We start from the raw sequence: 13,932 nt of genomic DNA, 5'->3' as shown, positions 1-13,932 counted from the left end.
TTCCTCCACAATACTTTAACCGAAGCCACTTCTTTGGTCTTTAATTTACGGACCTGCCGATCTAAAATGGAAACTGGAGTTTCCTCGAAGGACAACTCATCTGTGATCTGAACATCCTCAACTGGGACAACCCGAGAAGGGTCTCCTACGCACTTCCGTAGCATCGATACATGGAAAACTAGATGAACAAATTTTTGCCCCGAAGGCAATTCTAACTCATAAGCCACTCGTCCTACCCTTCGAAGGATCCGGTATGGCCCAATAAATCTTGGACTAAGCTTTCCCTTTTTGGCAAATCGTATAACACCCTTCATAGGTGAGACTTTTAAGAATACCCAGTCATCGACACAAAACTCTAAGTCCCTTCGTCGCACATCTGAGTATGACTTCTATTGGCTTTGAGCTGTTAGCAACCTCTCTCGAATGAGCTTAACTTGCTCCACTGTCAGCTATACTAAGTCGGGTCCAATCAACCCTGACTCACCTACCTCGAACCATCCAATGGGGGATCTACATTTTCTCCCATACAAAGCCTCATAAGGTGCCATCCTGATGCTGGAATGATAACTATTATTGTATGCGAACTCAATAAGAGGTATTGGAGTGATAACTATTATTATATGCGAACTCTATAAGAGGCAAGTGGTCATCCCAACTTCCCTTGAAGTCAAGTGCGCACGCCCGTAACATATCTTCGAGTGTCAATATTGTGCACTCAGCCTAGCCATCTGTTTGAGGGTGAAAGGTTGTACTAAGATTAACCTGTGTCCCCAGTCATTTCTAGAAGGACTTCTAGAAGTTGGCAGTGAATAGTGCTCCTCTATCAGAGATAATAGATACTGGGACACCGTATAGCCTAACAATTTCCCTAATATAGAGCCATGCATAGTGTTCGGCCATAAAAGTAGCCCTGACTGGTAGGAAGTGGGCTAATTTTGTTAGTCTATCAATAATTACCTAAATAGAGTCAAACTTGTGATGCGATCGAAGTAACCCTATAATAAAATCTATATTAATTGCTTCCAACTTCCACAAAGGAATGGCTATCTCCTAAACTAGCCCAGTGAGCTTTTGGTGCTCAACCTTCACTTGTTGGCAGTTAGGACACTATGCCACAAACTCAGCAACATCCTTCTTCATCCTGCGCCACCAAGAGATCTCCTTAATATCATGGTACATTTTCATCGAACCAGGGTGAATAGAATAACGGTAATGATGTGCCTCTTCCGTAATCCAATGCAGAAGCCTGCAACATTCGGAACACACAATCGACCACTATATCTAAGGACTCCATCTCTTGCTATATCAAATGCTAATGTATGTTGATTCTGAGCCTTGGCTCTGAGCTTCTCTAAGCTAGGATCCTCTTGTTGCCGTGATTTTACTTCTATAACTAGAGATGATACGACTGTGTCCTAAATTGTTACCCCACTATCTTTTGCCTCTAACAATCTGACTCCCAAGCTAGCTAACTGATGAAGCTCTCCCGTTAGCTCACGCTTCTCAACATCTAAATATGACAAACTACCCATAGATCTTTGACTGAGGGAATCAGCTACCACATTTGCCTTTCTTGGATGTTATAAAATGTCCACGTCGTAGTCTTTCAGTAAATAAAGCTATCGACGTTGTCACAGATTTAACTCCTTCTATCTAATGATATATTGAAGGCTTTTATAATCTGTGACGATGTCAACATGAATGTCATACAAATAGTGTCTCCAGATCTTTAGCGCATGCACAACCGCAGCCAACTTTAAATCGTGGGTCGGATAGTTCTTCTCATGCTTTCTCAACTTCCTTGAAGCATATGTGATAACCTTACCATGTTGCATTAGAACGCATCCCAACCCAACACCAGAAGCATCACATTACACCGCATAGCCTTCTGAACCATTTGGCAATGCAAGAACTGGTGTTGATGTCAACCTGTCCTTCAGCTCATGGAAACTATGCTCACAAGCCTCAGTCCACTAGAACTTAGCTGCTTTTTTAGTCAGCTTCGTTAATAAGGCTGAAATTGAAGAAAACCCCTTTACAAACCTTCTATAGTACCCAGCTAACCCTAAGCAACTACGAACCTCAGTCGGAGTCATGGGTCTGGGCCAAGTCTTTACGGTCTCAATCTTTTGTGTATCAACCGCAATGCCTGCATCTGATACAATATAGCTTAAGAAAGCTACAGAGTCCAACCAGAACTCGCACTTAGAAAACTTTGCATAAAGTTCTCAGTCTCGAAGAACCTGAAGGACTGCTCACAGATGATTTGCATACTCATCTTTTGAACGTGAATACACCAAAATATCATCAGTAAATACAATCACAAACAAGTCTAGATACGGCCTGAATATACTATTCATCAGGTCCATGAACACTATTGGGGCATTAGTTAATCCAAAAGACATTACCAAGAACTCGAAGTGTCCATATCTACTTCTAAAAGCTGTCTTTGGAACATCTTTCTCCCGCACTCATATCTGGTGGTACCCTGATCTTAAATCAATCTTTGAGAAACACTTAGCACCTTGTAACTGATCAAACAGGTCATCTATCCTTGGAAGGGGATACTTATTCTTTATAGTTGCCTTATTCAGCTGTCGCTAATCGATACACATTCTTAGTGAGCCATCTTTCTTCCTTACGAACAACACTGGTGCACCCCATGGTGAAGCACTAGGCCTAATAAAGCCTTTATCCAGCAAGTTTTTCAGCTGATCCTTCAACTCCTTGAGCTCAGCAGGAATCATTCTATAAGGAGGGATAGATATGGGTTGTGTACTTGGTAGCATATCGATAGCAAAATCAATTTCCCGTTCTGGAGGGATACTAGGGAGTTCGTATGTAAATACATCTAGAAACTCATTAACTACCGGAATAGACTAAAGAGTCGGTGGTTCGGCATCTATATCATGAATGTGAACAAAATGATAAATACAACCCTTGATAATCATCCTCCTTACCTTAAGATAGGAAAAAAACCTACCTTTCGGTGTTACTGTATCGCCTTTCCATTCCAGAACTGCCTCTCCTGAAAAGTGGAATCTAACAATCTTTGTTCGGCATTCAACATTAGCACCATAAAACGCTAACCAGTCCATACCCATAATGACGTCGAAATCGACCATCTCTAACTCTACGAGATCTACAAAGGTCTGACGATCGATAATTTCTACCGTGCTACCTCGATAGACTCTCCTGGCAACAATAGACTCACCAACTGGTGTAGATACAATAAAGGGTCGATCTAATGACTCTGATACTATACATAACCTTCCCACAATAAATGGAGTAACATAAGACAAAGTAGATCCAGGATCTATCAAAGCATAAACACAATGGGAGCAAACAATCAATGTACATGTCACAACATCTGGTAATGACTCTGAGTCTTATCGGTTGTTTAATGAATATGTACCGTTCTGTCCACTACCAGAACTAGATGCTCCCTCTTTGCCTCCACCTCTACCTCTACGTGTTGAATTCTGGGGTCCACGCCCTGTAGACTGTGCTGATGAGAAGGAACTTACTGCTGACCTGGTCGACTGACCTATACCACCCTGACCTATGGTAAGGAAGTTTCTCCACCCATGCCCCTCCTGTCCACAATAATAACAACTTGTGGAACCCTGTCTGCACCTCTCAAAATGCATCATACTGCCTGTAGCGCAACATGGCGAGGATGTTCTAGCCTGGCCCAAACACTTCTCCTGCTGCTAGCCTGATGCTCGTGAACCCTCACTTGGGCCTGACTATTCTTGACAATCAAATTTACTACCCTAGAACTGCTATGGTGGAGATCTAGGTGGCCTAATAGAATATCGGGGTATGGGACCACCTTGAAAATCTCCATGCGAACCAGCGGGCCTAGCCCTCTTATGTCTCTCTCTCTCGACCCTCTCACTCGTATATTGTAGATATTAGCGATCCTCTATGCCCTGTGCAAAGTCCTGAATCCGTGAGATATCTATATTATCATTTAGCGCAGCGGAAGAACAAGCCTCGATATAGTCTGAGTCAAGTCCTCCCACAAATGTACGCACATTTATCAACAAATGCTTGTGCATATTTATCTAGCCAATGAATCAAATCTCAGCCCGTACTCTCGGACACTCATGCCACCCTGTCGGAGGTTTAGAAACTGGTCCACCTAGCCATCCCTAATCTCTCGAGGCAAATAGTGATCTATGAAAGCTTCTGTAAGGATATCCCAAATGTGTAGAGATGTATCTTTTCCCCTAGAACTCTCTTAAATTTCATACCACAATACTGCAACATCACACAAAAGAAATGCTGCTAACTCAACTGACTCAGTCGCGGAGGCATGCATGACTCTGAAGATCCTATGAAGCTGATCAACAAAGTGTTGGGGGTCTTCTCTTCGATTTGTCCCTATAAACTGTGGAGGATTCAAGGCAAGAAATTCACGAACTATCGAACTTTTGGGCCCTTTAGAAGGTTCGACAACATCTGGCATAACTGTTTGGCACTGTGCAACTACTAACTATCCTAACATATATACCACACTCTTGAAATCATGATTAGATGGAATAGGAAGAACTAGAGGTGGTACTACTGGAGAAGCTGGAAGTCCTGTAGCCCTCGGAGGCTCCTAAAGATGTGGAGAAGCTATAGGGCGCTGAGAAGATGTCTGCCCCTGGGTCTCACAATGAGCTACCTCCACATGTGGTACCTTGCCAGTACCCTCGCTTGCAGTTCTATCTAGCCCCTGGCTAGTTGTGGTATGTCTAGTGTCAGTCATATTTATATGCATATAAGTATCAATTATAAGCCAGAAACCTCAACCCTTAAGACACCACTCTATAGCACGAGGTGAGCAAAAGAAGAATAGTCATTCTAACATGCCCGGTAGCTTCTTGCTTATCGGATGTGGTGCACAACACATTTATAAACAAGACTCTACTCGACATGGCTTGCAGACTCCCAAGGATACAACGTTGCTCTGATACCAAGTGTGTCACGCCACAAACTCGAGGGGCCCAATTGTCTCCTAATGCCAAAACTTAGGCCCGAGCCGACCCTACTGAACCATTTGCTACTAGCGCATGGCAGCCACACGCAATCAAGAAACAAACAAGTTTATCTCGGCTTAAAACTAAGCCCTCGGCTGGCAAGGCCCCTGTCAACTGATCTATAAAAGAAACAGCTACTCCCAGGAGATCATATAAATAAATAGCCAACTAGCACAGAAGTCCTGATTGTGACGTCGAGGCCACCATGATATCTATACCAAAACTAAAAGCAAGTATATATTAATACAATACATCAAACGGCTCATAAGTTTCAGAAAACTAACAACATAGGCCAATATGACCATAACGTAGCTATACACCCCACACACTAGTCTGCAAGCCTCTAAGAGTAGTAAATATTAGCGAGACAGGGCCCCAGCCTACCCATAAAGATATATACAACAAAAGATAACAAACCTCCTAACTCTGGCAGCTTCGGAGGAAAGGGGCTAGCCAATCGAATAAAAGTCAATCATGCTGCTGAGGAGGTCTACTCGGTCATCTGTCAGGACCTGCATGCATGAATGCAGCGCCCCCAAGGCAATGGGGCGTCAATACAAAATAATGTACAGAGTATGAAAGGCAATAGACTATGATGAGGTATCCTGATATACTGGAATAATCTGATAAATAAATCAAGGATAAGATAAGTGTACTGACCTACTCCTAAATCTAAACTTATCAAGAATAATAAAACAGCAACCTAACCAAGCCCCCATAAGCTCGGCAGGTACAAACAGCACACAAAACCACCTACTCAGGCCCCCATAAGCCCGGAAGGTGCCATTCAGCCTATATACCCCTATCAGTAGTCCCCCTAGCCCCGTAGGTAGTCACATGCCCTCTTAGGCATTAATATAGCCCCGTAGGCAGAACATAGCTCTCTTAGGCATCAACATAGCTTATAGACAACTCATAGCCCTCTTAGGCAACAACATGGCCCTGTAGGAAGCACATATCCTTCTTAGGCGGCAATATAGACTTGTAGGCAACTCATAGCCCTTTTAGGCATCCATATAGCCATGTAGGCAGAACATAGCCCTTCTAGGCATAGATCACATTCCTGCAGCTAACCACAATATCCCCAAGGGCAACAATAACAATCCAATCACTAAAAGCGAGCACTTTAGTTATAAGAAACCTATACAAATATCCTCTAAGTCGTGTCCAACATAGGGACGCTACTAACTGAATAAGAATCTCGACAAGGGAGGATTATATCAATTCAAGCAGCCAACAATCAACAATCACGGCTACAAGTATATCAAGGATAACAACTGAAATACATTGCTTCTAAGCTTTAAGGAACATGTTGTAAGTAGGGAATAGCCTTAATATACCTTTTTCGCTGAATTCACGTGTCCTAATAACTTTAATCACAACCCCCCTTGATACTACAACAAGGCAGGATCATAATCCACACAAAATAATAGAAGATACAACAAAAATCCGATAAAAGATATGTATTTCCGTCGCAAATTTTTATTTGTGACTTACCAAAGCTAGAGTTGATGAAAGAAGGGTCTTACCTTGATTATAAGTTTGTAATACACCTCAAAACTTTAAAATATGCCCAAACCCCTGCTGTCCACACACCAAAGTACGATCAAAGTTTCTAACACACCTCAAAACTTTAAAATATGCCCAAATCCCTGCTGTCCACACAACAAAGTATGGTATGCTAGGAAATTGATAAAACAAATTATACCATGTTGACGAGCTCAACACGTAGAACAACTTTTGTCAAGGACTTAAGTCATGAAAATCAGTAACTTGGCTTGTCCTAGAAGTGGGCTTTTTAGGTTTTGTGAGTTTTCTGGTTCTTCAGTAAGGTAAATGAAGGGAAAATGAAGAAAAGTCAAAGAAGATGATATATATAAAGCTACACCGACCTAGGAGACCCACCTCACCTGCCTACTCGCGCAGTCTTGCAAAAATGCAAAACTCTCTCCATTCTGAAGTCGTATGAACGAACTGGTTGATGCATTGGAAGCTAGACTCGTAGACCTTCGATTTCATAGGTCGCAAGGACCATAACTCTTAATATATTGGGAGAAAACGTCCAAGACATTTGACCCAAATTTCAGACAAATCTTTAAAAAGGAATTTACGGTAACTTTGGCCAACTTTTATTTTGCCACTTACCAAACTTCAAATCTTGAGATACCACACTTGAACACTTAAAATATCACATAAGAAATCATTCTTAATTTATCACCCTCCTAGTCTTTCCACGAAGATACGAATCAATTTATACGTTTCGAAAAGTCGGGGTGTTACTGTATGATTGTGTCGTTATCTTGTTTTGTTCTAATGATTTAGTAATCTTATTTTATCCTTTATCCTACTTTTCGTTTTCACTAACTTTACCCCATATATTTTTCTTTATAATATTGTAAGTATATTATTCTAATCATTAAAGTGTAACACTGTGATAATTTTAAACTTGAACTATATAATTTGAAAATGGATTTTCTTTAAAGCGGATACCGAATATAGTATAAGAAAAAACATGTACTCATAATGAGTAATAATTATCTCCACCATCAATTATAGATCTCGAGTTTAGAAATGTCTTTGAATTCAATTTTAAATAGGATACTAAATAAAAAAGTGGGTCAACCCACTTCCTAAAAAGTTCCCGACTTTGTCACTGATTTAAACGTACCAAGTCTTGAAGTACCAAAATTGGGTCAAACCACTTGCTAAAAAGTTGTTAGAGGTTTTATTGAAGGGTTAGAACCTCTCTTGATGGGAACTATGAATATCAACATGAACTATTATCCATTATGCCCAAATCCAAGTATCACCATGGGGGATCGCCGACACTGCGACGGGTCCTGCATCACTTTGCTCTTCCAAGACGACACGGGAGGCCTATATGTCCGAGGGACTAAAGGAGATAATTGGATCCATGTAAATCCAATCAAAGGCGCCTTAGCGGTTAACATAGGTGACCTATTGCAGATCATGAGCAATGATCGATACAAGAGTATCGAGCATTGTGTAGCAGTTGATTTACGCAGGGCTCGAATATCTGTAACGCTATTTGTGAATGCTAGCCTTGACAGTGTCATTGGTCCATTTCCACAAATGCTAAAAGATGGAGAAAAACCAGTGTACAAACATGTCTTGCATTCTAATTATTGGGATTATTTCTACCGTAAAAGGCCTTCTGGAAAAGCATCACTAGATTTTTTTAAAATTTGATGTTTTAATTTACAAATTTCTTCTTATGTGAATGTTATTTTATTTTCAAATTTGTTATCATGTAATGACGAAAAATCTCTCTTTACATAACCAGTGAGACTCACTATAATTGTGTCGTTATCTTGTTTTGTTCTAATGATTTACTAATCTTATTTTATCCTTTATCCTACTTTTCGTTTATAATAACTTTACCCCATATTTTTTTCTTTATAATATTGTAAGTTTATTCTTCTAATCATTGATGTATAACACTGTGATAATTTTAAATTTGAACTCTATAATTTGAAAATGGGTTTTCTTTAAAGCGGATACCGAATATATAATAAGAAAGAACATGTACTCACGATGAGTAGTAATTATCTCCGCCATCAATTATATATCTCGAGTTTAGAAATGTCTTTGAATTAAGTTTTAAATAGGCTACTGAATACAAAAAATGAAGGGAAAAAACACTTACTTATATTACGCTTATCATATTCGAAGATCGTGACCGGTAGCAACTATCTACATCTTTAACTATAGATTTCGAGTTTAGAATGAATTTACTTTTACTCCTAATAGTCGTATCAATTATAGGGTGACAAAACCCCTCAATCATCAAATAGGTTGTCTCTCAATGACGAAAAGTGGTTTCATATGTCGAGCTTTGATTATCAAATATGACGTAAATTCAACAAAAAATTCACCATAACGACAAAAACTCATTCAGGAAAACATGATTCTTTAAATCCATCCAAGTTTGGCCTGATCATTGCCCCATTTATTTACTGGCTCAACTCATTAAAAAAATGTGTTGATATGTTGTAGAATGTAGTTTCCGACCTTTTAACCAGTATAAATAAGTGTATAATTTAATATTTTTTACATTTGGCATGGTTGAAATTCAATTATTCACATTTTACACTATCTAACACGTTTGGAGAGAGGTTAATTAATGTATCGATTTTCTAGCAAACAGAGAACACAAATATGAAGAAGACTTAGAAATTTTTAGGGAAATGCACTCAAGCATATGTAGTTTTTTCTTCTAAAAGATTTAAGTAATACTGCTTTTATGACTTTTTACTAAAAAAATAAAAAAATAATACACATTTGATATATGTCCCCTTCAAATATTCTCAATTGTCATAATAATTTATAGCTATAAAATTATACTATTAAAAGTAGAATAAAATATTAAATACTAGTAGCACTATTTTACTGATATTTTTTTATGTATATAATAGAGTACAAGCATTTATGGTATTACATTGACTTTCCTTCAATAGAAAAATAAACTTCAAACAACTTAAGAAATTTCGGGCAAAACCCTAACACCCCTCCCCCGTCAAACCCACCATAAAAACCTCAAATCTCCTTCTTCCATCATTTCATAGACAGCCCTTTTTCCCTCCCTCCCCCACACACACCCCTCTCAACCCACCATAGAAAAACCCCAAATTTCCTTGTTCCATTAGTACACACTCATCAAGATTCAACACACAAATGACTTCATCAAAATTTGAAATAAATGATGACATACTTGATTTTTTAATCAAGAAAGCAAATGGAATAAAAGGCCTAGTAGATAGAAGCCTTGAAATTATCCCAAATCAATGTATTCAACCAAAAGAACACAGACTAAACAAATCCCAAATTGACAATCAAGAATCAATCCCAACAATTGATTTATCGACTTTTTATGATTTGAATGTTGAAAAGTCAATTCAAGAAGCAGCAGCCAAGTGGGGTTGCTTCCAAATCATCAATCATGGGATCCCAATTGGAGTTCTTGAAGATTTGAAAGATGCAGCACACAAGTTCTTTGAATTGCCAGCTGAAGAAAAGGTTAAGTATTGTAAAGACAATTATAGTGCAGGTGAATCTGTCTTGATTTTTTGGAGTGCTATTGGAGAGAAAAATGAAAAAGTTTTGGATTGGAGGGATAGTATAAAACATGGTTGTAATCCACAAAACGATAGCAATCTTTGGCCTCCTCAAACAAGGTAAGTTTTTGGGTTTTCAGTTTTGTGTGATTTATAGGTCACGTGTTTTTGAGCAAGTAAGAAGCATACCTCTAGTATTACTTTTTTCATGAGTTTCATATCTTTAACCGTAAGGTGTTTGTATTTTCTATCTAAACTGTAGTTAGCTTTTTATAAAAACAAAGATCGAAACGTACAAGACCAAGTGTCTCAATAAAATCACAAAAGGTTGTGTCACAAGTTAATTAGGCTTAAAATTTCGTGCAAATGGCAACTGACACATTAATTTTGAGATGTGATTTGATAGTTAATTGATGACAGTCAGATTGAAGACTTGTAAAAATATGTTACATCAAGCGTGTTTTTCACCATTATCTCTAAATTTTATAAGGGTGTATATAACTAAAGGAGATAATTGGATCAGCGTAAATCCAATCAAACGCCTTAGCGGTTAACATAGGTGACATGTTGCAGATCATGAGCAATGATCGATACAAGAGTATTGAGCATTGTGTAGCAGTTGATTTAGGCAAGGCTCGAATATCTGTACCGCTATTCGTGAATTCTAGCCTTGACAGTTTCATTGGTCCATTTCCACAAATGCTAAAAGATGGAGAAAAACCAGTGTACAAACATGTCTTGCATTCTGATTATTGGGATTATTTCTATCGTAAAAGGCCCTCTGGAAAAGAATCACTAGATTTTTTTAAAATTTGATGTTTTAATTCACAAATTTCTTCTTATGTGAATGTTATTTTATTTTTAAATTTGTTATCATGTAATGACAAAGAATCTCTCTTTACATAACCAGTGAGACTCACTATAATTGTGTCGTTATCTTGTTTTGTTCTAATGATTTACTAATCTTATTTTATCCTTTATCCTACTTTTCGTTTATAATAACTTTACCCCATATTTTTTTCTTTATAATATTGTAAGTTTATTCTTCTAATCATTGATGTATAACACTGTGATAATTTTAAATTTGAACTCTATAATTTGAAAATGGGTTTTCTTTAAAGCGGATACCGAATATATAATAAGAAAGAACATGTACTCACGATGAGTAGTAATTATCTCCGCCATCAATTATATATCTCGAGCTTAGAAATGTCTTTGAATTCGGTTTTAAATAGGCTACTGAATACAAAAAATGAATGGAAAAAACACTTACTTATATTACGCTTATCATATTCGAAGATCGTGACCGGTAGCAACTATCTACATCATTAACTATAGATTTCGAGTTTAGAATGAATTTACTTTCACTCCTAATAGTCGTATCAAATATAGGGTGACAAAATCCCTTAATCATCAAATAGTTTGTCTATCAATGATGAAAAGTTGTTTCATATGTCGGGTTTTGATTATCAAATACGACGTAAATTCTACAAAAAATTCACCATAACGACAAAAACTCATTCATGAAAACATGATTCTTTAAATCCATCCAAGTTTGGCCTGATCATTGCCCCATTTATTTACTGGCTCAACTCATTAAAAAACTGTGTTGATATGTTGTAGAATGTAGTTTCTGACCTTTTAACCAGTATAAATAAGTGTATAATTTCACATTTGTTGAATTTTGAGCATTTGGCATGGTTGAAATCCAATTATTCACATTTTACACTATCTGCACTATCTAATACGTTTGGAGAGAGGTTAATTAATTTATCGATTTTCTAGAAAACAAAGAACACAAATATGAAGAAGATTTGGAAATTTTTATGGAAATGCACTGAAGCATATGTAGTTTTTTCTTCTAAAATATTTAAGTAATACTGCTTTTATGACTTTTTAAGGCTTTTCCCTATTTACTAAAAAAATAATACACATTTGATATATGTCCCCTTCAAATATTCTCAATTGTCATAATAATTTATAGCTATAAAATTATACTATTAAAAGTAGAATAAAATATTAAATACTAGTAGCACTATTTTACTGATATTTTTTTATGGATATAAGAGAGTACAAGCATTTATGGTATTACATTGACTTTCCTTCAATAGAAAAATAAACTTCAAACAATTTAAGAAAATTCGGGCAAAACCCCAACACCCCTCCCCCCTCAAACCCACCATAAAAACCTCAAATCTCTTTCTTCCATCATTTCATAGACAGCCCTTTTTCCCTCCCTCCCCCACACACACCTCTCTCAACCCACCATATAAAAACCCCAAATTTCCTTGTTCCATTAGTACACACTCATCAAGATTCAACACACAAATGACTTCATCAAAATTTGAAATAAATGATGACATACTTGATTTTGTAATCAAGAAAGCAAATGGAATAAAAGGTCTAGTAGAAGGAAGCCTTGAAATTATCCCAAATCAATGTATTCAACCAAAAAGAACACAGACTAGACAAATCTCAAATTGACAATCAAGAATCAATCCCAACAATTGATTTATCAAATTTTTATGATTTGAATGTTGAAAAGTCAATTCAAGAAGCAGCAGCCAAGTGGGGTTGCTTCCAAATCATCAATCATGCGATCCCAATTGAAGTTCTTGAAGATTTGAAAGATGCAGCACACAAGTTCTTTGAATTGACAGCTGAAGTAAAGGTTAAGTATTGTAAAGACAATTATAGTGCTGGTGAATCTGTATTGATGTTTTGGAGTGCTATTGGAGAAAAAATGAAAAAGTTTTGGAGTGGAGGGATAGTATAAAACATGGTTGTAATCCACAAAACGATAGCAATCTTTGGCCTCCTCAAACAAGGTAAGTTTTGGGTTTTCAGTTCTGTGTGATTTATAGGTCACGTGTTTTTGAGCAAGTAAGAAGCATACCTCTAGTATTACTTTTTTCATGAGTTTCATATCTTTAACCGTGAGGTGTTAGATTTTCTATCTAAACTGTAGTTATCTTTTTATCAAAACAAACCTCGAAACGTACAAGACCAAGTGTCTCAATAAAATCACAAAAGGTTGTGTCACAAGTTAATTAGGCTTAAAATTTCGTAAAAATGGCGACTGACTCATTCATTTTGAGATGTGATTTGATAGTTAAGTGATGACAGTCAGATTGGAGACTTTCAAAAATATGATACTTCAGGCGTGTTTTTCACTATTATCTATAAATTTTATCAAGGTGTATATAACTCAAATTAGAATTATATTGCATGCGTAGGAATTTTTTCTATCCGTTTTCCAATAATATATCTAGTACAATTGCACAAGTAGGATATGGAGAGGATAGGTTATACGTTGATCTTATTTCTACCTTTGTGGGGTTAAAACGTTGTCTCTGATGGACTATGGAAATACTCTTAGCGAAATTCTTTACTTTGACATTAAATTACCTTGCCATTAAATTATGTACGCTCTTAACTAAATTCCCGACTTTGTCACTGATTTATAGGTACCAAGTCTTGGAGTACCAAAAGTGGGTCAAACCACTTGCTAAAAATTTGTTAGAGGTTTTATTGAAGGGTCTCAATGTCAATGAAATTGATGAATCTTTAGAACCTCTCTTGATGGGAACTATGAATATCAACATGAACTATTATCCACCATGCCCAAATCCAAATATCACCATGGGGGCTCGCCGACACCGCGACGGGTCCTGCATCACTTTGCTCTTCCAAGACGACACGGGAGGCCTATATGTCCGAGGGAATAAAGGAGATAATTGGATCCATGTAAATCCAATCAAAGGCGCCTTAGCGGTTAACATAGGTGACCTATTGCAGATCATGAGCAATGATCGATACAAGAGTAT

General features: G+C 37.4%; 2 protein-coding genes across 2 annotated transcripts; both read left to right on the top strand.

The window, feature by feature from the left end:
- The first annotated feature begins 7,841 nt into the window (after positions 1 to 7,841).
- LOC102581853 (feruloyl CoA ortho-hydroxylase 1-like) lies at positions 7,842 to 8,240 on the top strand. The gene has a single exon (XM_015304734.1). The coding sequence runs from the start codon at positions 7,842 to 7,844 to the stop codon at positions 8,238 to 8,240; it is 399 nt and encodes a 132-aa protein (XP_015160220.1).
- Positions 8,241 to 9,725: 1,485 nt separating this feature from the next.
- Positions 9,726 to 10,921, top strand: LOC107058706 (feruloyl CoA ortho-hydroxylase 1-like). The gene is made up of 2 exons (XM_015304733.1): positions 9,726 to 10,067; positions 10,679 to 10,921. Exons 1-2 carry the CDS (start codon positions 9,726 to 9,728, stop codon positions 10,919 to 10,921), a joined length of 585 nt encoding a protein of 194 aa, XP_015160219.1.
- The last annotated feature ends 3,011 nt before the right edge of the window (positions 10,922 to 13,932 follow it).

The sequence above is a fragment of the Solanum tuberosum genome, unplaced genomic scaffold (genome assembly GCF_000226075.1).
Source record: "Solanum tuberosum cultivar DM 1-3 516 R44 unplaced genomic scaffold, SolTub_3.0 scf00609, whole genome shotgun sequence".
Lineage (NCBI taxonomy): Eukaryota > Viridiplantae > Streptophyta > Magnoliopsida > Solanales > Solanaceae > Solanum > Solanum tuberosum.
The sequence above is the reverse complement of the archived record's forward strand: the minus strand, read 5'-3'. Positions and strand labels throughout refer to the sequence as shown.

What these genes read in the sequence shown, in the direction of transcription:
- LOC102581853 (XM_015304734.1), top strand. Translation starts at nt 7,842, where the DNA reads ATGGGGGATCGCCGACACTGCGACGGGTCCTGCATCACTTTGCTCTTC.
- LOC107058706 (XM_015304733.1), top strand. Translation starts at nt 9,726, where the DNA reads ATGACTTCATCAAAATTTGAAATAAATGATGACATACTTGATTTTTTA. An exon ending in AATTGCCAGCTGAAGAAAAG is followed by an intron (nt 10,068 to 10,678) that starts GTTAAGTATTGT and finishes GACATGTTGCAG; the next exon opens with ATCATGAGCAATGATCGATA.